Source organism: Arvicola amphibius, chromosome 4 (assembly GCF_903992535.2).
Source record: "Arvicola amphibius chromosome 4, mArvAmp1.2, whole genome shotgun sequence".
NCBI lineage: Eukaryota > Metazoa > Chordata > Mammalia > Rodentia > Cricetidae > Arvicola > Arvicola amphibius.
Genome location: NC_052050.1, coordinates 41,326,820 through 41,354,331, shown reverse-complemented (window position 1 = coordinate 41,354,331; position 27,512 = coordinate 41,326,820). Strand labels below are relative to the sequence as shown.

Below are 27,512 nucleotides of genomic sequence, written 5' to 3'. Positions count from 1 at the left end.
GTGTAACATATACCACATGTGCATACCTACACACAAAGTTCTGAACTGAAAACACAGTAACAGTATAGCAAGTTCCTTTGTTTCTGTTTCTGTTTTATCTTTTGAATACCAGGTCTTGCTATGTATCCCAAGAAGGACTAGAACTCACATTCCTTCTGGCTCAGATTCACAAATACTAGGATTACAGGTATACCCCATATTACCAGCCCTAACACTCAATGCTCTTTATTTAAAGTTATTCTGTCACATTTCAAATTATATAAAAAGGAAAAGAGCTAGAAAGGGTGGAGCACACCTATAATCTCATCTCCCTGAAGGTTGAGGCAGGAGGATCAAGAGTTCCAAGTTTGCTGGGCAGTGGTGGCATATGCCTCTAATCCCAGATCTCTGTGAGTTTGAGCCCAGCCTGGTCTACAGAGTGAGTTCTAGAACAGGCTCCAAAACTACACAAAGAAACCCTGTCTTGAAAAACCAAAAAAAAGGAGGAAAAAAAAACAGTTCCAGGTTTGAGTCAGAAAGATGGTTCAGTACAAAAAAGGACTCCCTCTGACATCATGACATAAACACACATACACGCAAATGTAATTCTAAAAATTAACGAAAATTACAAATTTATCTGTAAGTGAAAAATGTGACATTAAATTGGAAAAAAATGTATCTCAAAGATTCTTCTTTTACTTGTAAGCAGGCTCAAAAGACCAACAATTAAACTCTCACCGTATCCATGGCAGCTTTTTCAAATTCCTCCTTTTCCTTTCTCAGTTTCTCAGCATGCATCAGCTCCATCCTAAAGTACTACAAAAGGGAAATAATGACCTAGAAATCCTTAGAGATGCTTCTTAAATTAAAAATATCCAAGACGGCTTCTTTTAAATCATTAGTATCAGAGATGAGGGACCATATTTTACACTGGAATGAAACTAGCTGTTATTGATATGTGATAGAAGAGATTATTTGACATGTAATCGAAGTGTATGAGACAAAAGACTGAATGGAAGTTTCTGCAAGTAATTTCATTTAATCTCATCCATACACAGTAAAAAGTATCCACAAAGGCTGAGTAACTCAGATTTCTATACCATTTAGCAACAAAGAAGCAGAGCCTCGTGAAAATACGCTTACTAAACAAAAACTGTCACTTCCTTAGGGTGGTGGTTGAATGAGAATGGCCCCACAGGTTTATGCATTTGAACGGTTGGTCCCCAATTGGTGGAAAGATTAGGAGGTAAGGCCTTGTTAAAGGAGGTGTGTCCTTAGGATAGGCTTTGAGGTTTCTAAAGCACACATCATTCAAATTAGCTCTCTTTCTGCCTCATGCTTGTAGATCAGAGGTAAGCTCTCAGATATTGCTCCAGCATCAAGCCTGCCTGCCTGCTGCCATGCTCCCTGAAATGATGGTCATGGACTTTAACGCTCTGGAACCATGAATCCCTAAATTAAATGCTTTCTTTTATAAATTCTCTTAGTCATGGTATTTTGTGAGGACAATAAAAAAGTAACTGCAGGGTGCAGAGGCTCATACCTTTGATCCCAACACTTGGGAGGCAGAGGCAGGTGAATATCTGTGAATTCAAAGCCAGCTTGGACTATGTAGTGAGTTTCAGGATGGCCAGGGCAATGGAGGGAGGAGGAAGGGAGGGAGGAGGAAGGGAGGTAAGGAACTAAGACATTTAATCTCACAAAATAATAGCCACAATTATGGATTGTGGATCACTAATCCACAAGATCCAGAAAGTATCGATGCATACACACATGGCTCCAACATCAACCTTTTACTCCACATGTACATTCACACATGCACATACACACAAAACAATAATTCTTGCCAGGCCTGAAGGCGCATGCCTTTAATCCCAGCACTCGGGAGGCAGAGGCAGGTGGATCTCAGTGAGTTCAAGGCCAGCCTGGTCTACAAGAGCTAGTTCTAGGACAAGCTCCAAAGCTACAGTAAAACCCTGTCTCAAAAAACCAAAACAAATAAATAAATAAAAATAAAGGAACAAATTTTTCACAAAACACAATTACACAAAAGAAAAAAAAACCTACATTTTAAGCAGTATACTCACTTCTTGATAGAGTTTTGGACACTCAGGATGAAATCGTAGAGCCCGAAGAAATAACTGTCTGGCACTTTCTGAAGACAAGCGATCTTCCATTTCCCATTTGGCTGCCATAATCCACAAAGCTATAGGAAAAAAAGAAAAAATATCAGGAACATATTTGCCATGTGCGCCATATTCGTCACGCGTGCCATATCCGCCACGCGTTCCATTATCTGCCATGCATGTGCAATCAGTCAAAACCAGTGGAGTCTGGTCTGAACTGGTAGGGTCCAGTGGAGACTGGTCTACACCGGTTGGGTCCGGTCTGAACCAGTCTCGACCAGTCTGGTCCAGTTTGAGTCAGTCGGGACTGGTCCGAAAAATGTCAGGCATGACAGATGCAACACGGGTGACAAACGTGACACACGTGCGCAGAACAACACGTATGACACTTGTGACATGCTGTGTGACAAGAAACCACGGCACACATGCCCAAATGACAATCATGACAAATACGACACACGCGCTCAAAATAACACGCGACAAACACAACACACATGCTCAGAATGACAAACATGACAAGCGTTTCAAGCCCTACACGCAGATAACGAAAATGACACGTGATGGACGCGACATGCGCACTGGGACGACACGCGTGGCATGGCGAATCCAACACGCGTAACAAGGGTAGCACACGGCCGACATGACATGCTTGACAGAAATAACATGCATGGTGGATTTGGCACCCTGTTGGATCGGACCCGTGTGACGTGGTTTTGTCGTGCTTGTCATGTTTGCCGTTTCCGTCACGCGTGTTGGATTTGCCATGCGTGTCGTTTTGAGCGCATGTGTCGTGTCTGTCGCGCGTGTCATGTCTTTTGGGTCAGTCCTGACTGGTTCAGTCCGGTCTCGACCAGTTCAGTCAGGTCCTGACCAGTTTCGACTGGACTCGGCCGGACCAGAAAGGTTTAGACCTGGCCCAACCAGTGTAGACTGATCCAGGCTGGTTCAGACCAGCCCTGACCAGTTCAGACCAGTTTAGACTAGACCAAACCAGTTCAGTGCTCTTAACCACTAAGCCACCTCTCCATCCCCATTAAGTTATTTATTAATCTTACCAAAGGGAAAGGGAGTTTATAATGTTTTGATAGAATTTGGCAACTCTAAGCTAGAAAAAAGGCTGCCAAATCGCCTCATCAGGAAAGGTGCTTGCCAATCTAATATGACTTTTATCTTCAGGACCCCACAGAGTAGAAGAAAAGAACAAGCTTCCATAAATTTTCCTCTGAAGTCTACATAATGTAACAAGACATGTGCATGTCCATGCATATACACACATGCTCATACATATACAAAATAAAACAATTATGTACTTAAAAAAGGTTTTAATTAGAAAGAGAGGGCTGGGGAATAGCTCAGCAAGAGAACATTTCCTAGACTGCACAAAGGCCCTGGGTTTGGTCACAAGGACTGCAAAAAGCAAGCCTGTTTTTGGTAAAAATGACCCCTGGTTGGAAATCACATCTGGACTTCCCTGGAATCACAAATGGTGGCAAAGCCACTGCTTTTAGCTTTCTTGAGTATGTGACTCCTAAAACCAGGCATTGATCTTTCCAGAATCTTCTGTACCCATGGGTTACCAAAGTAGTTCTCCTATCCATTCATGCAGTCCCTCCAGAAACCTCAAGTTAAGAATCACACTGACTTTTAGTCCTAAAAATTGCTAAGCTCACTTGAGTCTTAAGTCATATAAATCTCTGGTTGAGCCTAATACTGTGAGAACAGTTACTGGAATACCTCCACTAAACAAGAGCATGCCCCTTACCACTCATAAGAATGTTTCTATGTCTCTCTTACAAAACCCGAGTACAGGCCAGGTGGTGGTAGCACACACCTTTAATCCCAGCACTTGAGACAAAGGCAGGCAGGTCTCTGAGTTCAAGGCCAGCCTGACCTATAGAGTTCCAGGACAGCTAGGTATACACAGAGAAACCCTGTCCCCTCTCCCCAAAAAAAATCCAAAAACAGCACACACTTTGTGCCAGCCAACCTTATAAACTATGTTAATATTTTATCCTTCTACCTTTTGGAATAATTCGAAATCTATTGCCTCCAAATAAAATGTACCCTACAGAACTATCAAGTTTATTTTTCATCAGCTAAAAAGATAAACCATCCTTTCTATCCACAATTGCAACACCTGGCAAAATGACGAGACATACAAAACAAGCAGGGATAAACTAAGACGTAACAAACAGTCTAAGCCCAAGTCCTCTAAATAATTTCCTAGGTTCATTGAGCACAGTAAATTCCAAAATGGCTGAGTTTGAATAAAATGTAGAATAAGAACTGTTGAAGATTTTGATATACCTGGTTTGTTTGAATGAATGGCAAGCATGGCCGAGAATATCTTGCTAAGTTGAGCTTTGGTACCCTGTAAAAGAGGAGAAAAAGACTTCACTTCCTGCACAGAAAAATAATTGCTATTCATCTGGAAGCAATACACACACACACACACACACACACACATATATATAATATATTTTTATATATAATATATATAAGTATATATATATATATTTCCTATTAACTATAAAATCCAATGGAAAAGCCACTTTGGTGAATTATGCCTTAAACTCAGTACTTAGAAGGCAGAGGCATCTGGATCATTATATGTTCAAGGTCAGCCTGGTCTACATAGCAAGTTCCAGCCCAGCTGTAAGTACACTGACACACACACACACACACTTAGTGGGAAAGATCTGCTATTGCTAGAGACATAACAACAAATAAAGACAGGGTAAACACAAAACTTTCTAGCTCTAACTTTTTTTACTGAACAAATATGCATAAAAATGATTTTCTTTACAACTGACTAAGAATTATTCCCATGGTCAGATCTACAAACGTGAGATTGAGGCTCACTCAGCTCCTGTGTCCCTGGGTTCCCTCTCCAACTGTTAACCACATACCTCCTGAAAAACAGTTCAGTAACACAGAATGAAGCTTAAGGAGCAGATTACAGAAGGGGAAGAGGAAGCTTCAAACTTACCCATTTCTTACAAAAAACTATATAGGACAGCCAAAGTTGAACATCATCCTGCAAGAAAAGCACAGGATAAGCTACTTGAATTTGATCTTTACATGAATTCACTTCATTGAAAACAGGCAAGTTTCAAAAGATCCAATGTGCCACACAATCTTCATCTATGAGTATTCCTCACTGAGCCTTGGATCCCTTACGAGAATTCAGTCTAACCCTCTACTCCCACCTACCACAGTCTAAGAAAAGAATCGGCATCCACCTAAGTAAAGAAACAAAAGCCTTACATTCTCAGGAATATAATCATGTTTATTTATGTATATATAGATCAGTCCCCATCAAAACTTGAACATCAACTACTGAGGTACTACTGCCCATCTCCAAGCCATCACCCAACCATCTCACTGGTGATTTTTCTTTTTCTTTTTTCTTTTTTTTGAGACACGGTTTCATGTATAGTTGGGGCTGTCCTGGAACTCACTCTGTAGACCAGGCTGGCCTCAAACTCACAGAGATCCACCTGCCTCTGCCTCCTGAATGTTAGGATTAAAGGCCTGCACCTTTAATTTTTTCTAATCACTAATAATGTATTAAACAGAGTGTTCAGTGTCATCCTTACAGAGATCGCCTGCCTCTGCTTTTAACTCCCTAGTGCCAGGATTAAAGGCATGCACCTTCAGGCCTGGCAAGAATTATTGTTTTGTGTGTATGTGCATGTGTGAATGTGCATGTGTGTATGTGCATGTGTGAATGTGCATGTGGAGTAAAAGGTTGATGTTGGAGCCATGTGTGTATGCATTGATACTTTCTGGATCTTGTTATGATTAGTGATCCACAATCCATAATTGTGGCTATTATTTTATGAGATTCAATGTCTTAGTTTCCTCCCTCCCTCCCTCCCTCCGTTCCGGCTCTCTACATAGCCCTGGCCATCCTGAAACTCAATACATAGTCCATGCTGGCCTTGAATTCACAGACATTTACCTGCCTCTGCCTCCCAAGTGTTGGGATCAAGGTATGAGCCTCTGCACCCTGCAGTTACTTTTTTATTGTCCTGACAAAATACGATGACCAAGAGATAAGAGAGACTTTCTTAATGGTTTATGTGGCTTAAACTGTTTCAAGCAATGGCACCATCATGCAAATACGTATTGAGAACTGGAAAGGAGCAGAAAGAACACCCAACTCATAATATGCATACTGTGTATCTTCAGGCCTCCTCAGATATGGGCTGACCACTTACTTTCCACTTTGCTGAAGCACGACCAAAGACACCTTGTACTCGATGTACAATAGAATATTCAATCTCATCCTTCTTAAATGAATATTTAATTCTCTAAAAGGGACAAAAACAAAAAACAAAAAAAAAAAGCCTCAGTTAACCACATTTATCCAATGTAGCGTTCACACATGCTCACTCTCAGTACTGACAAAATAAAATAAAAAAAAAAAAAAAAACTAGACAATTCCAAGCATCCACTTTGGGCACAGCATAGGTTAACAACATCAGTGCCTCCAAAACAGCAACACCAACTTAAGAAATTAAACATGGTGCTCGCTTCGGCAGCACATATACTAAAATTGGGACAATACAGAGAAGATTAGCATGGCCCCTGCGCAAGGATGACACGCAAATTCGTGAAGCATTCCATATTTTTGACCTTGGACTTCCTACAGGGAAAGGAAGCCTGACTGCTCCTTGGACTGGCAAGGGAGGGGGAGGGGAGTTAAGGAAGGGGGAAGGAAATGGGAGGTGGGGAGGAGGTGGAAATTTTTAATAAAAATAAATAAATAAATAAATAATAAATAAATAAATAGGAAATTAAACATGAACTTACTGCTCTTCTTCTCTGGATCAGCTCCAAAAGATTAATTTCATACTGTAAGGGATACAAAGGGAAGCGTGAAAATGATAACCTTTTTTGTTTTGCTTTTTTTTTTTCGAGACAGGGTTTCTCTGTGTAACAGCCCAGGCTGTCCTGAAACTTGCTTGGTAGACCAGGCTGGCTTCGAACTCACTGAGATCCACGATAGGCAGAATTTATAACAAATCTCTAGAATTCACTGGAAATTTACCTTAGCTCCGTGAAACTTAGAAATTATATAGTAACAGTGACTGCAGGCAACTAAGATTCAAAGACAGCACATGACACCTATAAGATCTATAACATCATTTAATCCAACTCCCTGACTTAAATTTAGCAGCATCTTCCAATTTTCAGTTTTAACCAAAAAAAATCTAAGTCAGACATTGTAACACACGTCTATACCTCAGAGGCTAAGACTGGAGGAAGGTCATGAGTCCAAGGTGCTAGGAAAGTAAGCCAAGAGGCACAACAACTGCCAGTCAGTGTTACACTATATTCCATTCACCTCAGCACTCCAGAAGCAGACAGGTGGATCTCTGTGAGTTCAAGCCTGGTCTACACAGGGACCTCCAGGCCCGCCAACCAGGACTACATAATAAGACTCTATCTAGCATGCATAAGGACTACAACACTGCTAGTATAGCAATGCGTACTTATAATCCCAGAATTTGGGAAGTAAAAGCAAGAATGCTTTTCTTTTATATTTTATTTTCTAGCATTTTGAGATAGCACTTCAAGAAGCCCAAGCTGGCTTAGAGCTTACTATGTAACCAAGAATGACCATGAAGCCAGGCGGTGTTGGCACACAACTTTAATCCCAGCACTCGGGAGGCAGAGGCAGACGGATCTCTGTGAGTTTGAGACCAGCCTGGTCTACAACAGCTAGTTCCAGGACAGGCTCCAAAGCTACAGAGAAATCCTGTCTCACAAAAAAAAAAAAAAAAAAAAAAAAAAAGACCATAAACATATGATTCTCCTGCCTCCCTCCAGGTGCTAGAATTACAAGGATGCTAGGATTACACATGGAAGTCTAGCCACCACATCCAATCTTAGACAGTGCTAGGGACTGAACTCAGAGCTTTGGCAGCCTAGACAACACTCTACAAACTGAGCTATTGCCCCAGCTTAAAGAAAAAGCACGATTTAAGTTAACTTTATTTTTATGTGTATGGGTGTTTTGCCCAAATATATTTGTGTACGCCACACATGCAGTTTTCAGAAGCCAGAAAAGGGCATTAGATCCCCCTGGGACTAGAGTTACAGACAGTGTGAGCAATCATGTAGCTGGAAATCAAACCTGTGTCCTCTGGATGAGCAATCAGCGCTCTTAACCACTGAACCATCTCTCCAGCCCCATGATACATGCTTTATTCTAACACTCAAGAACATGAGGTATTGTTGGGTGGTGGTGGTGCACGCCTTTAATTCCACCACTTGGGAGGCAGAGGCAGGTAGATCTCTGTGAGTCTCAAAAAAAAAAAAAAATAAGTGTGTACAACCACCGAATCCTGAAATTCTGTAAAAAATTATTGTTAAGCCCATTATTGTCTGAGTTAAAATTCTGGGGTTTTTGTTTGTTTATAATGTGCATTGGTGTTTTGTCTGCGTGTATGACCTTGTAAAGGTGTCAGAGCCCTGGAACTGGAGTTACAGGCAGTTGCAAGTTGCTATGTGGGTGCTGGAAATTGAACTCAGGTCCAGCGCTCTCAACTACTGAGCCACCTCTCCAGCCTCCCAGATATGGAATCACTCACTTGGACATAATTGATAAAGTCTTCCTTGATAAGGGTTCTCCGCTGTATTTTGTATTCTAGATCAGACGCCTTTTTGATGATAGCCCTGCAGAGAAAGCCGGTTAGACTGGAACATTTGAAAAGTTCAATTTGAATTTAAGATTTTTGTCCTGGATATATTAAAAACACACATTAAACAAAACATCTAGTTCCTGAATACAATTATCTTCCAGAGGCAAAGTACTTACTCTGTTACCTCTGTGCTGTTAAGAACATCCAGATACCCGGGCGGTGGTGGTGCACGCCTTTAATCCCAGCACTCAGGAGGCAGAGGCAGGTGAATCCCTGTGAGTTCCGAGGCCAGCCTGGTCTACAAGAGCTAGTTCCAAGACAGCTAGGACTGTTACACAGTGAAACCCTGACAACACTTTATATTACTTATACATGTTACTAACAAAGATTTCTTCTTCAAGCCTAAGTTCCGGGGGGTGGAGGGGGTTCTCTTTTTTTTTTTTTTGGCATCCACTAGAATCAAACCCAGGCCCTTGTGCATGCTAAGCAAGCACTCTGCATTGCTCTTAACTGCATCCTCAACCCTCAATGCTTAGGTTTTTATGATAACCAAATCTCTATCCCAAAATCTTGTCAGTATGTAAATTCTTTTTTTTTTTAAATTTTTTAGTGTGTAAACCTAAACTGTCTCTAAAAAGCTTTATTACTATAAACATTTATGGGGGAGGGGGAGAGAAATGGGAGGAGGGGAGGAGGTAAAAAATTTGTAATAATAAATAAATAAATAACATTTATGTGAGAAGACAGCTCACCCTGAGTGAACACACATGTGTTTTAGAAAAACTGAATGCAAAATATGCACAATAATATTTAAGAACGTCGATCCTGTAGTCACATTACTGTAATTCATCCGGAATCATTGTAAAGTGAACTGTCACAGAAAATCTTTAAAAGCAATTGACTTTTAACAAATTACCGAATGTCAGCTATATGCCGAGCACTATAGCAGAGCTCTAAAGAAGTGTATGAGACGAATGAAATGATCTCCAATCTACAAGCTTAGGAGTCCTACCCACGCCCCCTTGGCTTCCAGGGCGATGGCAAGTTGTATACCCCAAACATTTAAACTATAACCAATTTTTATTTTTTTTATCTGAATCCTCCCCCATTCACATAGCCCAGGAAGCCCTTGATGGGCTGGAATCAGGGCCACATCACCTCTCCAGCCCCAAGACCCTGACCACCGAATGATGGTCTGTATGACAGGTGAGCACATGGACTGACGGAGTGCTTCGCAACGGGTTAAATTCCATCAAATTCCTTCAACGGGCTTTTTCCTCTTTTATCACGTTAGTTAGAAACAAACTCGGAAAAGTCCCCACGCCTGAAGCTCCCCTCAGGCCGCCCCAGTCCTTCCTCCTCCCTGACCCGCTCACTTAATTTCCGCGTGGCTGAAGAGCCCGATGCGCTCCAGCTGTTCCAACTCCGGGATTCGATCTTCTATGCGTTCCTGAATTATCTCCGCCATGAGGCTGGAACTTCACAAGCTGCTGGGCGGCCAAGACGCGTAGCAGCGGCCACCTCTCAGTCACCGGGCTCTCTCTTAGTAACTGACTGAACGTGCTTCGTAGGTCCCGCCTTTTCCGCTTCCGCCATTGGGACCGCCCTCCCCGCTATCGAGGCCGCTGTCGCCTCCCTGTGGTTGACTGTAGAATTGCAGCGAGAACCCCTTCCGGTCTGATATAAGTCTTGCGCGGAACGGGTTGGGGCGGGGCTGGGGGCGGAGCCAAATCCTTGCTCCACGGAGACCGAAAAAAGCTCTGCTCTTCGGGGTTTACCTGAGCGCCTGAAGTATGCTTTCTATTGGATGTCCTCTGTTTTTATCATTCTCCTATCGCAGGTCCTCACTTCCCTTCACCGAGAACCTAAAATATGCTATTGAAGATGATATTGTTAGTTATGCAAATTCGATGTGGCTCTAAGACCGACAACCGGCTGCCCCAGCTAACATTGTGCTAGCTTCTTCTGGAAAGCAATGTGGAAACTTGGATTTCTCACGTGCCAATTTAAGCCCCTGTATGGGAGGTTCGTTTTAAAATGGTGAGAAATGCTTTCTCTTTTAAATAATTAGGGCTATCGTGCCACCAAGCCTGGCCACCGAATTCAGTGGAAGGAGAGGACTAACTCCTGCAAGTGTCCTCTGACCTCAATAGTCTCTATGCCACACCACGCACGCGCGCGCACCCACACCCACACCCACCCACCCACACACACACACACACACACACACATATACATACACACACCCTCACGATTTTAAATAAAAAAAAAAGATATTCGGACTTATGTAGACAAAATATTAGACTCTAATAGATATCAGAGACTGTCATTTGTTTTAGAAAACAGGATTTTGGTAGTGAAAAGTTACTCAGCTCTTCCTTACAGCATTGCCCAAGTAAATGAATATGTTTAAGAGAACCATCCTGTAACTCAACTGAGAAGCAATATTGGTGGTATAATTACTACACCTAAAAAAACTCTGGTTGGGTTGGTTCTCTTTAAGTCCTGGGAGATGATAAAGCCAAAGCAGGGGGTCTCGTTAGAACTGCTATTGGGACACTCACGTCCTTGCCCGACCCCCTATGCTAACTGTGACAGGGAAATAGACTCAGCAATTACCCAGTTCACCCAGTTCTCTGCCTTCCTTTTCCTCCCATTTCACATCTTGTCCCACCAGACTCAGAACAGACACAGAGGCTGATGTGGGGTTCATCGTTCCTCAACCCTTTCAGGGCTAAGATCTGAGAATGGAAGGAAATCTCCTACGGAAATCACAGGTGCAGTTTCTCTGTAGAAGCAAGACTGTCATCAGCCAGACTGACCTGGAGTAGCGAGCTCAGTATGCACAGGGAGTCTCCCCCGAGAGAGAGACACCTTGCCCTAATAGAAAGCCCACAAACGAGCCCACAGTGCAGGGCTTTTACAAACTCGAAGTGCAAGGAAGTCGACAGGCTCTGGCGACGGGAACCCTTTATTTCCAGGCGATTTTGACAGAGACCTTAACGAGCTAACTACAGTTCTTAAATCAACTATGCTCTCCTCTCTCCTTTTGAAATTTAGCAATTTTAATTATCTTGCCCCTAACAATAATTATAATAGAGATGGTAAAATCTCCTTTTCACTTCGGCAATCTCATAACATCTCTCTCGCTGTGGTCTAGGGTGCTATGTGCGCTGCTCTAAGACCTTCATATGTCAATCCACCTCATCACATCACATAAATATTTTATTTATTTGGCCAGCCCTAGAAGCACACATCTTTAATCCAAGTACACAGAAGGCAGAGACAGGTGGCCTCTTACTTGTTTGTTTGGGGTTTGATTTTTTTTGTTGTTGTTGGTTTGGTTTGGTTTGGTTTTGGTTTTTGGTTTTGGTCAGCCCTGGCTATCCTGGAACTCTGTAGATCAAGCTGGCCTCAAATTCAGAAATCCCTCTGCCTCTGCCTCCCGTGCTTGGATTAAAAGCATGTGCTATCACATACAACTCTATTTTTTATCATTATTACTTTTTTAATATCAACCTAAAAGGGCTGAAAGCACCTGCTAAGGGCTGGAACATCTAGTTCAGTGGTCCAGAGTTAGACTGCAGAAGGTCCTGAGTTCAATCCCCAGAAGACCCCCTCCAAAAAAAAAAAAAGAAAAGAAAGAAAAAAGAAAAGGAAAGGAAAAGAAAGAAATCAACTTTCTTCTCCAAAGCATTTAAAACAGTACAAGAATTTTGCATTCTGTTTCATGTAGCTCAGTCTGACTTCAAACTTGCTATTGCAGCCAAAAATGACCTTAAATTTCTGATCCCCCTGCCTCTGTCTCTCAGGTGCTGGGGTGATGGGCTTGTGCCATTGAGCTTGACTGTTTTTTTTAATGATTTTTATTTAATGTATATGAAGTTTTACACAAATCTGTATATGTGCACCTCTTATCTGGTGCCCACGGAAGTCTGAAGAAGGTGGCAGATAACCTAGAACTAGAGTTACAGATGGTTGTGAGTTGCCGTGTGGCAAGCCCTCTGCAAGAGCAGTAAGTTCTCTGAACCGCTGAGCCATTGCTCCAGCCCCCTGTGCTGGGCTTTTTAATCTTGTGTGTGTATATCGTGTGCTTATGTGGATGAGTGTGTGGAGCCCCAGGACAGCTGCAGATGTTGGTGCCTGCCTTCCACCTTCTTTGACACAGGAACTCTTTTTACTAATGGCTGTACCAGGATAGCTGGCCCTTGAGTTTCCCGGAATCCTCCTGCCTCTACTGCTGTACAACTGGGATAGCAGGCGGGTGCTTTACATGACTTCTAGGGATTCTGGATCCTGGGGATCTGAACTCAGGTCCTCATGCTTGTGTGGCCAGAACTTTACCCACAGAACCAGCTCCCAAGTCCAGTGATTATTTTAATCTAAATTTTCATGATCTACACCCCCCCACACACACACCCGATTGCTTGGAAAGATGTGTTCTGATCACCTATGGCTTTCAAGGAACGGTTGGTTCCCATGTTGGTGCTGATGAGCCAGGCTGGAAACAGCAAACAGCCCTCAGTTAAGGTCCTGAGACAATCTCACAAGGAGCCCACCAGAGGAGCCCTAACCAGAAGCTAAAACGTCTGTTCTTGCCTTTAGTGCGCTTGAATGCAAACTTTAAAGTAAACTTGAACTTCTCCTTGGAATGGTCACATTGTTCATCTGAAGACAGAGGTCATAGAGAGCTCGGTGACTCAAAAGAGCAGAGGAAGAAATGCTACCCCCCCACCCACGACGCACACCCATTATTACTTGGTGAAGGAAAATACCTAATTTCAGACACAAGGAGAGGCAAAGCACCTGACTCCCCACCCCCACCCTACCCCGTCTCCCTCTCCCACACCGCGAGCCCTGAGACTTCAAAGTCCGGCAGAAGTGATAGGCACAGACGGGTCTTTGATGCCTGAGAACCTCGGAGCCCGCGGTTAGAGCCTAGAGTGGAGCATCTGCACTTTGCAAACCTTCCGTGTGATCTAGCACTGTAGACAGCAAAAGCGTCCAAGTTCTGGGTAACGTACGTTACTTGCATTAAAGTCTTTGGAACTACTAACTTTTCATTTCTTTTTCTATTATTTATAGCTCCTTTTTCTCTGCAAACTACGCTGGAGAGTAAATTACTTCTGGCACCCAGCCTTGTCAGCTTGCCAGGCTCAAGCTGGAGCAGGTTTTTACAACCCAGCTAACAAGCCCTCAAAATGAGGAGGTAGGTATAATGGAAATAATGACGCGGTTTTGAACTGCGGGAGCGCAGAGTGACAACGTGACATTCTAGTAGATTCTACTGCTTAACATTTTCCCCCCCTAATGAAATTGTCGTGTTTTTTAGGCTATTATAGTTCAAAACGCATGTAAATGGAAAGGGCTTCTTTTAAATGGGAAAAAAATTAGTTTTGTGTCTTTTTCCTGAAGATTAAGTTCCTGGCTTTGGTAAACTCTAAAATAATCAATAGGTAAATAGATAAATAAGTAAATGTAGGAGGAGCAGGTGAGAAAAGGAAGATGGAGAATATGGCAGTTTGGGTAAACAGCCTGATTTTAAAACTCACTGACATCTTTCCAAACCATGTTCCAAAGCGACCGGCTTCTAGACCTAGTAATTGTCTGTCCGCAAATGCATTCCACTAACGCCGTGACCGATTAGCTACAATTATTATTTTTCCCAATTTTCCCAACTGCAGTCAAAATTAAGTTCTAGCCTTCTCAATGAAAGTGAACATCATATTTGACTTTTATCATTGAGAGGAACTTGAGAAGCAGCATCCATTTCTCTAAACTTAATGGTGACATCTGATCCCACTCACGGTTTATGATGCAAAGAAGTTTGTGAAGCGTGTGTGCATGCATGTGTGTGTATGTGCTAAAATAATGTGGCCCTGCCCCTAATATGTCAGCTTTCTAATAATTTCCCAACAATGTCATGCTTTGTCCCTCACTAAACAATCATATACTATTCTTTGTGTCTGGAAGGCTCACTATCTATTTGCCAAGTTTACTTCATTAAACTTTTTTTTAGTTAAAATTAAAAATTAAACTTGCTTTAGCATACCACTACTACAATGTGATCTACAGAGTGAGTTTCAGGACAGGCAAGGCTACACAGAGAAACCCTGTCTCAAAAAAACAAAACCGCCAGGCCATGGTGGCATACGCCTTTAATCCCAGCACTCAGGAGGCAGAGGCTGGCAGATCTCTGGAAATTCGAGGTTAGCCTGGTCTACAGAGAAAGTGCCAGAATAGTCAAGGCTACACAGAGAAACCCAGTGTCAAAAAAAACCAAAACACAAAACAACACACCACCTGTTTTTATCTTGTTTTGTTTGATTTTCAAGACAGGGTTTCTCTCTATAGCCCTGGCTGTCCTAGAAGACACTCTGTAGATCAGGCTGGCCTCAGATTCAGAGATCCACCTGCCTCTGCCTCCCAAGTGCTGGGATTAATGCACCACCTAGTTTACTACCATTGTTTTTGAATAATTAGATATATTTATACAAAGGGCTTCTGCTTACTAGGAGATTTTACCCAGGCCTATGATTTCAGATGCTATTACTTGTCATTGCTACCCTATTAAAATTTTTGCATTTTTAAATGTATGTGTGTAGTATATGCATGTTGAATCTGTAAATCTGTATGTGAGTGCATGAGAGCATGAATGCACTGTGTGTGTGTGTGTGTGTGTGTGCTGAGATTGACATTGAGTCTTCCTTCCCACACTCTCCATCTACTACACTGAGGCAAGGTCTCCTGATAAATCTGGAGCTTGCTTTGAAGAGTTCCAATCAATGCCTCTACATGTGGGATTACTGCTGGGCCACCACATCCACCCAGCTTTTACATAGGTTCTGAGCATCAAACACTGCTCCTAAGGTTTGCATGCCCATGGTTCCAGGACAAATCTTTTACCTACTGAGCCATCTCCATGGTCCCCAACGGAAGTTTATTTTATTTTATTTTGAGACAAAGTCTGGCAGTATAGCCTAGCTTATCCTCAAACTGGCCATCTTCTTGCCGCCACTTCCTAAGTGCTAGCATTACAAGTATGTGCCACCACCATTCCTGCTTTTCCATAAATAAAAACGGAAATGTTCTCTGTCTGGATCACCTAATATGGTAGCCACTAGCCACATGTTTATTGAGTGGCTAGAACAACTGAGAAACTGAATTTTCAAAAAGTGATGGTTAATATTTCTTTAATTTGTTTTTGCTTTTAAAAACAGGGTTTCCCAGGCTGGAGAGATGGCTCAGAGGTTAAGAGCATTGCCTGCTCTTCCAAAGGTCCAGAGTTCAATTCCCAGCAAACACATGGTGGCTCACAACCTTCTGTAATGGGGTCTGGTGCCCTCTTCTGGCCTGCAGGCATACACACAGAATATTGTATCATAATAAATAAATAAATAAATAAATAAATAAATAATAGATAGATAGATAGATATTTGGAAAAATATTCTCTGTGTAGCCCTAACTGTCCTGGAACTCCCTCTGTGGACCAGGCTGGCCTCAAGCTCAGAGATCTGCCTCCTGAGTGCTGGGATTAAAGGTGTGTGTCACTATTCCAGCCCTATTTTTTAAATTTGCATGTGTATATGCGCCTCCAGTCTGCTCTCATCCCAGGGCACAGGGATGGAGGTCACAGGACAGTTTACAGGTGCGGGGTCTCATCTTCCACCAAGTGGCTAGCCACAGCCAAGCCCAGTCCGTGAGGCTCGAAAGCAGGCCCCTTTGCCCGCAGAGCCGTTTCACCAGGTGCAAGAGAAACTGCATTTTCAATATCATTTCATTTGTCCTAATTTTAACTGCCACATGTAGTTAGTAGCTGCTGGCTTGGACAATACTGATCTACCTTCCGAACACAGCACCAGTCCCAAATTCCAGACTTATGCTAGACTACCCAGCTGCCAATTCAGCATCTTCACTTGGAGATCTGAGAAGCTTTTCAAATGCAATATGTCTGTACAATTGAGACTATAGCTCAGTGAGAGAGCACTTCCCCTAACACCGTCACACATAATATGATTTAATGTATATTTATATGTACACACAGAGAGACCCAAGCTCCTAATGCTCTGATTCCAAAACTTGCGCTGATGTCAAGGTGGAGGCGCACACCGCTACTCCAGCACTTCGGAGACTGAGGTAGGAGCATCATCTGAGCACATTAATTCAAGACCAGCTGGGGGAGCCATTGAGACGCTCACTGAGTAAAAGTGCTTGCTGCCAAGCCTGACAGCTGGAGTTCAATCCCTGACTCCCACGTGGAGAAAGGAGAGAACCATCGCCGCATCCGTGTCCTCTGAGAATGTCCTTCCACTCGCGAACCGGGTGGTGGTTTTGCACACCTTTAATCCTAGCACTTGGGAGGTGGAGGCAGGCAAATCTCAGGAAACCTTGTCTCAAAAAACAAAATTAAATAAATGAAGAAGAAATAGAAAGGCAGTTGTGTAGCGTGGCTCTGGTAGACTGCTTGCTTAGAATGCATGGGGTCTTGGGTCCAATCCCTCAACTCTACAAGAAGAAAAAAAATGTAAAAAGAAAATTATTTGGTCCTTCCTGTCCTTTCTGCTGGGAACCGGCTGCTCGCTGTTGAAATGGGCAAGTTCATGAAACCAGGGAAAGTGGTGTTCATCCTGGCTGGACGCTACGCCGGATGCAAAGCCGTCATCGTGAAGAACCTCGATGATGGCACCTCAGACCGCCCTTACAGCCATGCCCTGGTGGCTGGAATTGATGGCTATCCCCGAAAAGTGACGGCTGCCATGGGCAAAAAGAAAGTCGCCAAGAGATCCAAGATCAAGTCCTTTCTGAAGGTTTATAACTACAACCACCTGATGCTCACAAGGAACTCTGTGGACATCCCCCTGGACAAAACTGTTGTCAACAAGGATGTCTTTAGGGACCCAGCCCTGAAACGCAAGGCAAGGTGGGAAGCCAAGGTCAAATTTGAGGAACGATACAAGACAGGGAAGAACAAATGGTTTTTCCAGAAGCTTCGCTTTTAGGTATATTTTTGTTTACATCATTAAAATTTTAAAAAACAAAAAAAGAAAATTATTTGGTGGAGATGTATTTTTTTTAAAGATTTATTTATTATGTATACAACATTCTGCCTCTATGTATGACCACACGCCAGAGGAGGGCGCCAGATCTCAGTACAGATGGTTGTGAGCCACCATGTGGTTGCTGGGAATTGAACTCAGGACCTCCGGAAGTGCAGCCAGTGCTCTTAACCTCTGAGCCATCTCTCCAGTCCCCCTGGAGATGTATTATTTACAGTCAAAAAGAACCTATGAGAGATAAGACCTTGACAATTTATACTTGGTTTTGGGGGCAGATTCTCACCTTGTAGCTTTTTTGGTGTCCACAGTGATCACCTTCCTTAGCATCTCAAATGCTAGGATTGCAGGTGTGAGCCACCACACCCATCCATCTCACAAGGAAAGTTGTAAGGAAGCGAACTTCCTTACAACTATGAAGTATAGGAATGTTATAGACTAAAGGAGCAAGGGAAGAGCACAGCACCTGAGAGAAGACTGGAGAGCCAGTGAGTCACCCTGGAGTGCAGATTCACAAACGTCTACAGCTGAGGTCCCAATTTGACCTGTTTAGAATTGTAGTCTCAATGATTTTTATTTATTATGTACAGTGTTCTGTCTGCATGTATGCCTGCAGGCCAGAAGAGGGCGCCAGATCTCTTTACAGGTGGTTGTGAGCCAACGTGTGGTTGCTGGGAATTGAACCACAGAGCCATGTTTCTTCAGCCCCTTAGAAACATAGTTTTTTGAAGCTCTGTGCCTTTGATGTCCTCTGTGTCAATTTACAATAGTGCCAAACTACCAAATAAAGAAACACCCTATTCTCTACAGCTCTCAAGCCCCTCCCACAAACATTGGAGTGCATAGCTGCTGCCACATATAAAGAATGAGGGCATTTATTTTCATACTTTCTGCCCAGTGATCCATTTGGGATGCTCTTCAAAGCCCAAGGCAGATGGAGCCCATGGAACTCTGAACATTTATTATAAAGCACAGAGTGAAATACTGTCTTTGGAACCATTGAGTTTGTCAAGAGAAAGTACAAAGAGGATCATGAGCAAAGTACAATTATATTTGTGTATGAAAATATCACAGTGAGGGGCTGGAGAGATGGCTCAGAGGTTAAGAGCATTGACTGAAGATGGGCAGTGGTGGCTCATGCCTTTAATCCCAGCACTCGGGAGGCAGAGGCAGGCGGATCTCTGTGAGTTCGAGACCAGCCTGGTCTACAAGAGCTAGCTCCAGGACAGGCTCTAAAGCTGCAGAGAAACCCTGTCTCGAAAAACCAAAAAAAAAAAAAAAGAGAGAGAGAACATTGCCTGCTCTTCCAAAGGTCCTGAGTTCAATTCCCAGCAACCACATGGTGGCTCACAACAATCTGTAATGGGGTCTGGTGCTCTCTTCTGGCCTGCAGGCATACACACAGACAGAATATTGTGTACATAATAAATAAATAAATAAATATTTTTCTAAAAAAAATAAAATATCACAGTGAGGGGCTGGAGAGATGGCTCAGCACTGGCTGCTGCTCTTCCAGAGGTCCTGAGTTCAACTCCCAGCAACCACATGATGGCTCACAATCTGATGCCCTCTTCTGATTTGTAGGCATATGAGCAGACAAAGCACCTTTACACAGAAAAATCCACATATGGGTGTTTTGCCTGCACATACACATGGACACCACAAGTATGCAGTGCCCTTGGAGACCAGAAGAGGACAGCAAATCTTCTGGAACAGGAGTTACAATTTTTTTTTTAATTTTTTAAAATGTCAGCCATCATGTGGTGTTGGAAATCAAACCCAGGTCCTCTGGAAGAGCAACCAATGCTCTTAACCGCTGAACCTTCTCTCCAGTCCCTAAAGATATTTTTAACATAGTGTTAAGCCCAGGGGTTGCCTTTTTAACTATCCTCACATAGGCTGAGTGTGTGGTGGTAGTATTGCACACTTTTAATCCCAGCAGAGGCAGTTTGAGGCCAAGGCTACACAGAGAATTTTTTTTTTCTTTTTTTGGTTTTTCGAGACAGGGTTTCTCTGCAGCTTTAGAGCCTGTCCTGGAGCTAGCTCTTGTAGACCAGGCTGGTCTCGAACTCACAGAGATCCACCTGCCTCTGCCTCCCGAGTGCTGGGATACACAGAGAATTCTTGTCTCAACAAACAAACAAAAATGTTCTCACAACTTTTTGAGGAGCTGTGGGGTGTATAACTAAGACCACTAGGCTTAAAATTTTAAATTCACCAAGCTTTCTTTATTTTGAGTAGTTTGGCGATATCTGTCCACATTTTAAACACACATAACTGAAGCCCACCAATTAAGTCCAATATTTCCAAACCTTTCCTTTATCTTAGTGGATAAAGTGTTTATTGCACAAGCATAAGAATCTGAGTTCTAGCCGGGCAGTGGTGGCACACGCCTTTAATCCCAGCACTCGGGAGACAGAGGCAGGCTGATCTCTGAGTTTGAGGCCAGCCTAGTCTATAAGAACTAGTTCCAGGACAGGCTCTAGAAACTACAGGGAAACCCTGTCTCGAAAAAACCAAAAAAAAAAAAAAAAAAGAATCTGAGTTCTAATCTCTAGCACACACATAAAAAGCTGGGTGGGACATCATGTGCCCCTGTGCTGTAATACTGTAATTCAGTTGCTACACACACACACACACACACACACACACACAGAGTACACCATTGTATACATGTACTATTTATTTTTTTGACTGCTAATTTCTCTCTCTCTCTCTCTCTCTCTCTCTCTCTCTCTCTCTCTCTCTCTCTCTCTCTCTCTCTTTTCAGACAGGGTTTCTCTGTATAGACCTGGCTGTCCTGGAACTTGCTCTATGCTCTATAGACCAGCTGCCCTCGAACTCACAGATACTCGCCTGCCTCTGCCTCCAGAGTGCTGGGATGAAAGGCGTGTGCCACCACTGCCCAGGTTCTTCTTCTTTTTTAAACTGTTACAAATAGTGCAAGAACAGCCAATGAAGCACTATATTTTATGAAGCACTATATTTTTTGTTTTGTTTTGTTTTGGGGGGGGTTGTTTTATTTTTATTTTTTGTTTTTCCAAGACAGGGTTTCTCTGTAGCTTTAGAGTCTGTCCTGGAACTAGCTCTTTTTTTTTAAAGATTTATTTATTTATTATATATACAGTGTTCTGCCTGCATGTGTGCCTGCACACCAGAATATGGCACCACCTATCATTATGAGCCACCATGTGGTTGCTGAGAATTGAACTCAGGACCTCTAGAAAAACAGCCAGTGTTTTTAACCTCTGAGCAATTGCTCCAGCCCGGAACTAGCTCTTGTAGACTAGGCTGGTCTCGAACTCACAGAGATCTGCCTGCCTCTGCCTCCTGAGTGCTGGGATTAAAGATGTGCGCCACTGCTCAGCTACAACAAAACAGAAGCACTATTTGTAACAGTTTAAAAAAGAAGAACCTGGGCAGTGGTGGCACATGCCTTTCATCCCAGCACTCTGAAGGCAGAGGCAGGCGAGTATCTGTGAGTTCGAGGGCAGCTGGTCTATAGAGCATAGAGCAAGTTCCAGGACAGCCAGGTCTATACAGAGAAACCCTGTCTCAAAAGAGAGAGAGAGAGCGAGCGAGAGAGAGAGAGAGAGAGAGAGAGAGAGAGAGAGAGAGAGAGAAATTAGCAGTCAAAAAAATAAATAGTACATGTATACAATGGTGTACTCTGTGTGTGTGTGTGTGTGTGTGTGTGTGTGTGTGTGTGTGTGTAGCAACTGAATTACAGTATTACAGCACAGGGGCACATGATGTCCCACCCAGCTTTTTATGTGTGTGCTGGAGATTAGAACTCAGATTCTTGTTTTTTTTTTTTTTTTTTTTTTTTTTTTTTGGTTTTTTCGAGACAGGGTTTCCCTGTAGTTTCTAGAGCCTGTCCTGGAACTAGCTCTTGTAGACTAGGCTGGCCTCAAACTCAGAGATCAGCCTGCCTCTGTCTCCCGAGTGCTGGGATTAAAGGCGTGTGCCACCACTGCCCGGCTAGAACTCAGATTCTTATGCTTGTGCAATAAACACTTTATCCACTAAGCCCTCTCCCCAGGCCATACTGTAGATCTGTTAAAGAGAGTGAGGTTCAACACGGTGGTGCGCATCTGTAATCCCAGCACTGTAATCCCAGGAGACTGGGGCAGCAGGATCATGAGTCTCAGGCCAGCCTGGGCTACATAGACGGACTCTACGAAACAACAAACAAAACAAATAAACATACAAGGGTTAGCTCGGTGGGTAAAGGCACTTGCTACACAGCCTGGCCACCTGAATTTGATCCCTGGAACCTATGTAAAAGTGGAAGAAAAGAACCAATGTCCCAAAGTTGTCCTCTGACCACCACAGAAGAGCCACACACACACATGCACCTGCACATACACACATACATGCACCTGCACATACACACACACATCATGTCCCCGCACATACACACACACACATCATGCCCCCGCACATACACACACACACATGCACCCGCACACACACACACACATGCACCCGCACATACACACACACACATGCACCCGCACATACACACACACATCATGCACCCGCACATACACACACACATGCACCCGCACATACACACACATGCACCCGCACATACACACACACACATCATGCACCCACACATACACACACATGCACCCACCCACACACACACACACATGCACCCGCACATACACACACACACATGCACCCGCACATACACACACACATGCACCCGCACATACACACACACACATGCACCCGCACATACACACACACACACATGCACCCGCACATACACACACACATGCACCCGCACACACACACACACATGCACCCGCACATACATACACACATCATGCACCCGCACATACAAAAATAAATTAAGTAAATTTAGTTGATAAGTAAATCTTGGAGGATTGTTCCCGGAACCATTCATATTTGTTATGGGGGATGGTGTCCTCAATGTGAATCATTTAATAAAGGATATTGTTTTTGTTATTCCTGTTTAAGGAAAACATTTTAATAGAGTCTAGAGAAAGCACTGGAATTAAGCTCTGGTTCAGATCACATGGTCATTGTCGTTTTAGCTTTAGCTAGGATGTTAAGGTGAAAATATACTTTACCTGAATTCCTCGCTGATGAGTCACAGCAAATAACCTCAGATTTTCTCCTAGACAGTCTCAGTTTTGTCAGAGACGCTTCTGCCTAAAGGAACTTGAGATTCATTTTTTTTTTTTGTAGGAGAAACGCTTTTTGTAAAATGAAATACGCAATAATGAATAATGTCACGCTGGAAGACTCTGTCCCCTTTTGTCCCCCATCTCACCCTAAGCTTCTACAACCTGGGAACTGTCCAGGTACAAATTAACATTTTAAAAGACCTCAAACAGTTCACACAAGCAGCTCTATTATGGGTCGCTCTTTGACAACATCGGTTTGCTCAATAAACCCACATTCAAATTGGATCGCCTCCACTCCAGCTCCTCGACACACAGGTATTGTGGACAAGAGGCCGCTTTTTGACTACAAACTGCCTTATTCATTTAGAATACCTTCATTCAGAAGGTTCATTGGACGGCTAGTCTGTGCCCATCACAGGCTCCACAAAGCAATCTGCCTACCTTGTCATTAGTTCTTAGGCAGCTGTGTTACTACCCTCATTTAACAGATAAGCAAACCTGGCTCTAAATGAAGTTACTTGGCCAAGATCACACAGCTAGTAAGTGGGGAGCTTGCTGGGAAATTTAAGACTTGGAGTAAACAAAGGTGACTAACGGTTCTTTTAAATAGTTTTTGGTTACATTCGTTTTGAAAGCCAAGGAGCATTCTAAGGTTGTAAAAATAATAGCATTCCCTGCCGCCTTGCCTCCCCTCTCTCGTATTTTAACTTCATATGGACCGTCTCCAGCTGTTTCTGTTGATTTCCAAATTTCTAGATGTTCCTCAAAAATCAACGAACACGCACCTTGATATTACCCTAATACCACCCTCCCATTAGCTCCTTAGGTTCTTTTCTACCCAAACCCGGAGCCTCCTTTCCTGCCCAGGTTGACAGCTCTACCCTGCCTCGTGCTTTGAGGTGGAGAGCCGGCTGAGGCTCGCTTTGATCCTAACACACCCTGCCGTGACACGCGGCAGGGCTGAGGGGGTGGACGTGGTCCAGGGGGGTTGCGGAGGGAACGTGCTGCTCAGCCACCTGCCCTCCGGCCAGCGGCATTTCGGAACAGACCCTTTCAGGGATAAGGGCCTGGCGGGGGAGACAGCTGGGGCAATTTTCTGGGCTGAGGACTGGGTGAGAGATCCAGCCCTGAGGTGAGTCAAGGCGAGGCTAGGGGTAGGTCCAAAGTGTGGAAGAGAATTCCAGGTCTGGCTTGAGGATGGGATGGGGAGAGGCCCATGGTCGGGGAGAGAGCTCGAGATCTGAAGAAATGGGGCTAGAGGGATCCAAGTCTGAAGGGAGGGTGGTCAGGGAAGGTCCTGGGCAGGATATGCCAGTATGGTTTGGATAAGGCTGGGATTGGGAGAGGGATCCAGGTCTTGGGTGGGGTGGGGAGTGAGGCTGGGGTGGGAGAGAAGGATCCAGGTCTGAGGTGGGGGGTGGGGGGTGATGCTAGGGTGGGAGAGAAGGATCCATTTCTGAGGTGGGAGAGGGATCCAGGAATGGGGTGGGGTGGGGTGGGGATGAGGCTGAAGTGGGAGAGGAATCCAGGTATGGGCTGACTGAGGTGGGTGTGAGAGCAGAGGGCTTCAAGTGAAGTCTTGAGAGTTGCGAACAGCAGATGGGTCTTAGTTTTACTGGACTTTGCAGTTCAGAGTGCAGGGGTGGAACCGCTGCTTCCCTCCCGCGGCGGCAGCGCCCTATGGAAGTCTCCCACCCGCCCTGGACCCACGACCGCTCTCCGACAACAGGGCCGGGCCTTGTCCTCTTGCCTGGACCCAGCTCAGAGCCCCCGCCCGGCTTATCGGCCGGAACTCGGCGCCAGCAACTCCTGCACAACTGCAGAACCCTCTGCCCCCAGGCGGATCAGCCTCTCCAGGCCACGCGTTCCTTGCGAAAACAGGGCCATCTGGGAGCCCTGGGCTTCAGGCTTCCAAGACGCGGCTTCCTGGACCTCCGGGTTGAGATAACACTGCCCGCAGATTCCTCCAAAGCAAGTGGGAGCTATACCCTCCTCCCCGTTCCAACCCCCCCGGACTCCCCCCCTCTCATCAATCTCTCCGCTCTCGTCCCTGATCTCCCTTATAACGTGTCCAAGATCAATCCGAAGGGGGTTCAAGACTGCAGGAAAACTTCCTCTGTCTTTACCGAGACCAGTGGGGTCTGTTTCCCACTAACCGTGGTATCGCGTTATTGGTCCCTCGCCAATTCAATCCTTCATTTATCTTCCCCGCATCCTCTCCAAACGTCAATTCGCTTGTGGGCTAAATAAAATTTTAATTTACATTTTTATGGGTTCAATACTACTATTCACAGAGTATGTAGCACAAAGCAGCTGTATTTCCTTTTATCAGCCTTTCATTTTTTTTTCCCCGGAATCAGTTATTGTCACACTTTTTGGTTTATTAAGCTTTCTATGTGCCCAGCATTAATTTCCCCTCCAACGCTCTGTCGGAACTGTAAATATTCACTCGGCCTGATCAAGCTATACACATTTTCGGCTGTTTCTTGGAAAAGTCTTCCTAATACAATCTTAACTGTTGAATAGGAAGCCAGTTGCATACTATTCTGGGATTTCTCTTAAGTGTTATGCTGGGATTTGACTTCTTGTGTGAGTTCCTTGTGTTCTAAAATCTGTATTTATTTTTTCTCTTACATTTTGACAGAGCGCATCCTCCAGTAACTTTCTGAAAAAGAGTAAGATGATAAAAATTTTTTAAAGATCTCAGTTGTCTCAAAATATCTTTATTTGATTACCTCACTTGATTAACATGAAAATTTGTCTTCTAAAGCCTAAGTTGGAAATTACATTACTTTAAAACTGAATTGGATCCTACCTTCTGGTTTAACGGCTGAACAGTTTCATGAAATCCTTTTGTCAGTCTACATGTAGAAATACATTTGTACCGAGCTGTTTTCGTTGTTAATTCTGGAAGGCTCTATCTTTGATGTGCATTTCTTCATTTACTGAGTCAGACAGTCAGGCTGGGTTCAGAAGCTTGTGAGTTTAGTTCTGGAAACTTTCTTGTGTTACTCTGTCCCCCTTTCCATGGTTCATTACGTTCTGTTCTAGCTTCGTTTCTCTTGCTTTGATAAAACACCCTGACAAAAAGCAATTTAGCGGAGAAAGGATCTTCTTTTGATCACAATTCCAGGTTACAGACAGTCCATTATTGTGGGGAAGTCAAGGTACCAGGAACTTGAAAATAGCTAGATACAAAAAAGAGAAGCTCTCCTGAGTAAATTGGGAGTATGGGGAACATGGGAGAGGGTAAAAGGGTAGGGGAGAGGAAGGGAGGGGAGTGTAGAGAAAAATAAATAGCTCAATAAAAACAATAGAAAAAAGAAAGAAAATAGCTAGTCACATGGCATCCATAGTCAAGTAGAGAGAAAGGGTTGTATACTTGCTTGCTTGTGTTCAACACCCTCTCTAACCTCACACAGCCCACGAATCCCTTGCCAGGAACAGTACTGCTCCCGGTGGCCTGGATCCTCACACATAATCAAGATCCTCTCCCACACAGCTGCCCACAGGCCAACCTGATCTAGCCAATCCCTCTCTGAGACTCTCTACCCAAGTGATTCTCCATTGAGTTAACCTGACAATTAAAACTAAAACTACCCATCACAGTCTCTTTACACACACACACACACAAGCACACGCACACACACCACTCACTATCCTCTGTTCTTTCTTTTTCAGATTCCTGTTACTTGTATATACCTGTCTGTAACTCCAGTCCAGGGCATCTGAGACCCTCACACAGACATACATGCAGGCAAAACACCAATGCACATAAAATAAAAATAAATAAATCATAAGAAAAAGAAAAAAGTTTTCCTTTTGAAATGGACGCCAGACTGGTCTTGAGCTCCACACATAGTTGAGATGCTGGGATTACATAGCAACCACCACGCTCTCTTTATACAACGGTGTGCAATGAAACCAAGACCCTACGCTTGCTAGGCAAGTAAGTTACATCCCCAGCTCCCAAGACCCTATGCTTGCTAGGCAAGTAAGCTACATCCCCAGTTCTCTAAATGTTTTTGAAGCAAGAGCCAGTAACTGGGCTCTAAAGAAGGTCTTCATGGATCAGTGCCTTCCCAGCTCTTTATTATGTATCATACTTCTCTCTCTAGAAAACGTTTTGATCATCTCAAAACACCGACCAAGCACAGGATGTAACAAGTTCCCTAATTCTATTTTTTTTTATCGTGGACTCCTTCTTTCTGTGACTCTGCTCTTTCTTTTGCTTGTCAAACACTTAACCAAAAGGCAAAGTCTTCTAAGATACAAAAACTTGCCGGTTAAGGAGGGGGAAAGGGAACTCTGCTTTAGTTAATGGCATAACCAACATGACTAGAATCCTAAAAAAATAGAATTCATGGTAGAGTTTTATAGTGCTCATAGTGAACTGAACACATCTTTTATGATGCGGACTGATCTATCAGGAGGAAATCTCCCGCCTAGAGGGTGAAGTCTTCCATTAGGCAGGAGGCACCACTAATAGGCAGGCCTTCTGTTCCTTTGCTAGCCCCATGGTTTCTTTCTTTCACCAAC

The 27,512-nt window shown here is 43.7% G+C and overlaps 2 protein-coding genes and 1 non-coding gene across 3 annotated transcripts in view; 2 read left to right on the top strand and 1 right to left on the bottom strand.

Moving 5' to 3' along the window:
• Positions 1-10,322, bottom strand: part of Utp6 (UTP6 small subunit processome component) — a 28,515-nt gene extending 18,193 nt beyond the window's left edge. The window contains exons 1-8 of the mRNA XM_038328467.2: positions 10,135-10,322; positions 8,708-8,792; positions 6,924-6,965; positions 6,329-6,421; positions 5,095-5,142; positions 4,413-4,476; positions 2,067-2,185; positions 718-795 (exon numbers count right to left, since the gene is read on the bottom strand). Of these exons, the coding sequence (XP_038184395.1) occupies positions 718-795; positions 2,067-2,185; positions 4,413-4,476; positions 5,095-5,142; positions 6,329-6,421; positions 6,924-6,965; positions 8,708-8,792; positions 10,135-10,226 (621 nt within the window). The 5' untranslated portion in view covers positions 10,227-10,322. The remainder of the gene's footprint in view (positions 1-717; positions 796-2,066; positions 2,186-4,412; positions 4,477-5,094; positions 5,143-6,328; positions 6,422-6,923; positions 6,966-8,707; positions 8,793-10,134) is intronic.
• Positions 6,637-6,743, top strand: LOC119813764. Its single transcript, XR_005285225.1, has one exon. It is a non-coding gene; the product is annotated as a U6 spliceosomal RNA (small nuclear RNA).
• A 7,024-nt stretch (positions 10,323-17,346) lies between the features above and the next one.
• Positions 17,347-17,757, top strand: LOC119813252 (60S ribosomal protein L27-like). The gene has a single exon (XM_038328468.1). It carries the CDS (start codon positions 17,347-17,349, stop codon positions 17,755-17,757), a length of 411 nt encoding a protein of 136 aa, XP_038184396.1.
• Positions 17,758-27,512: the final 9,755 nt, after the last annotated feature.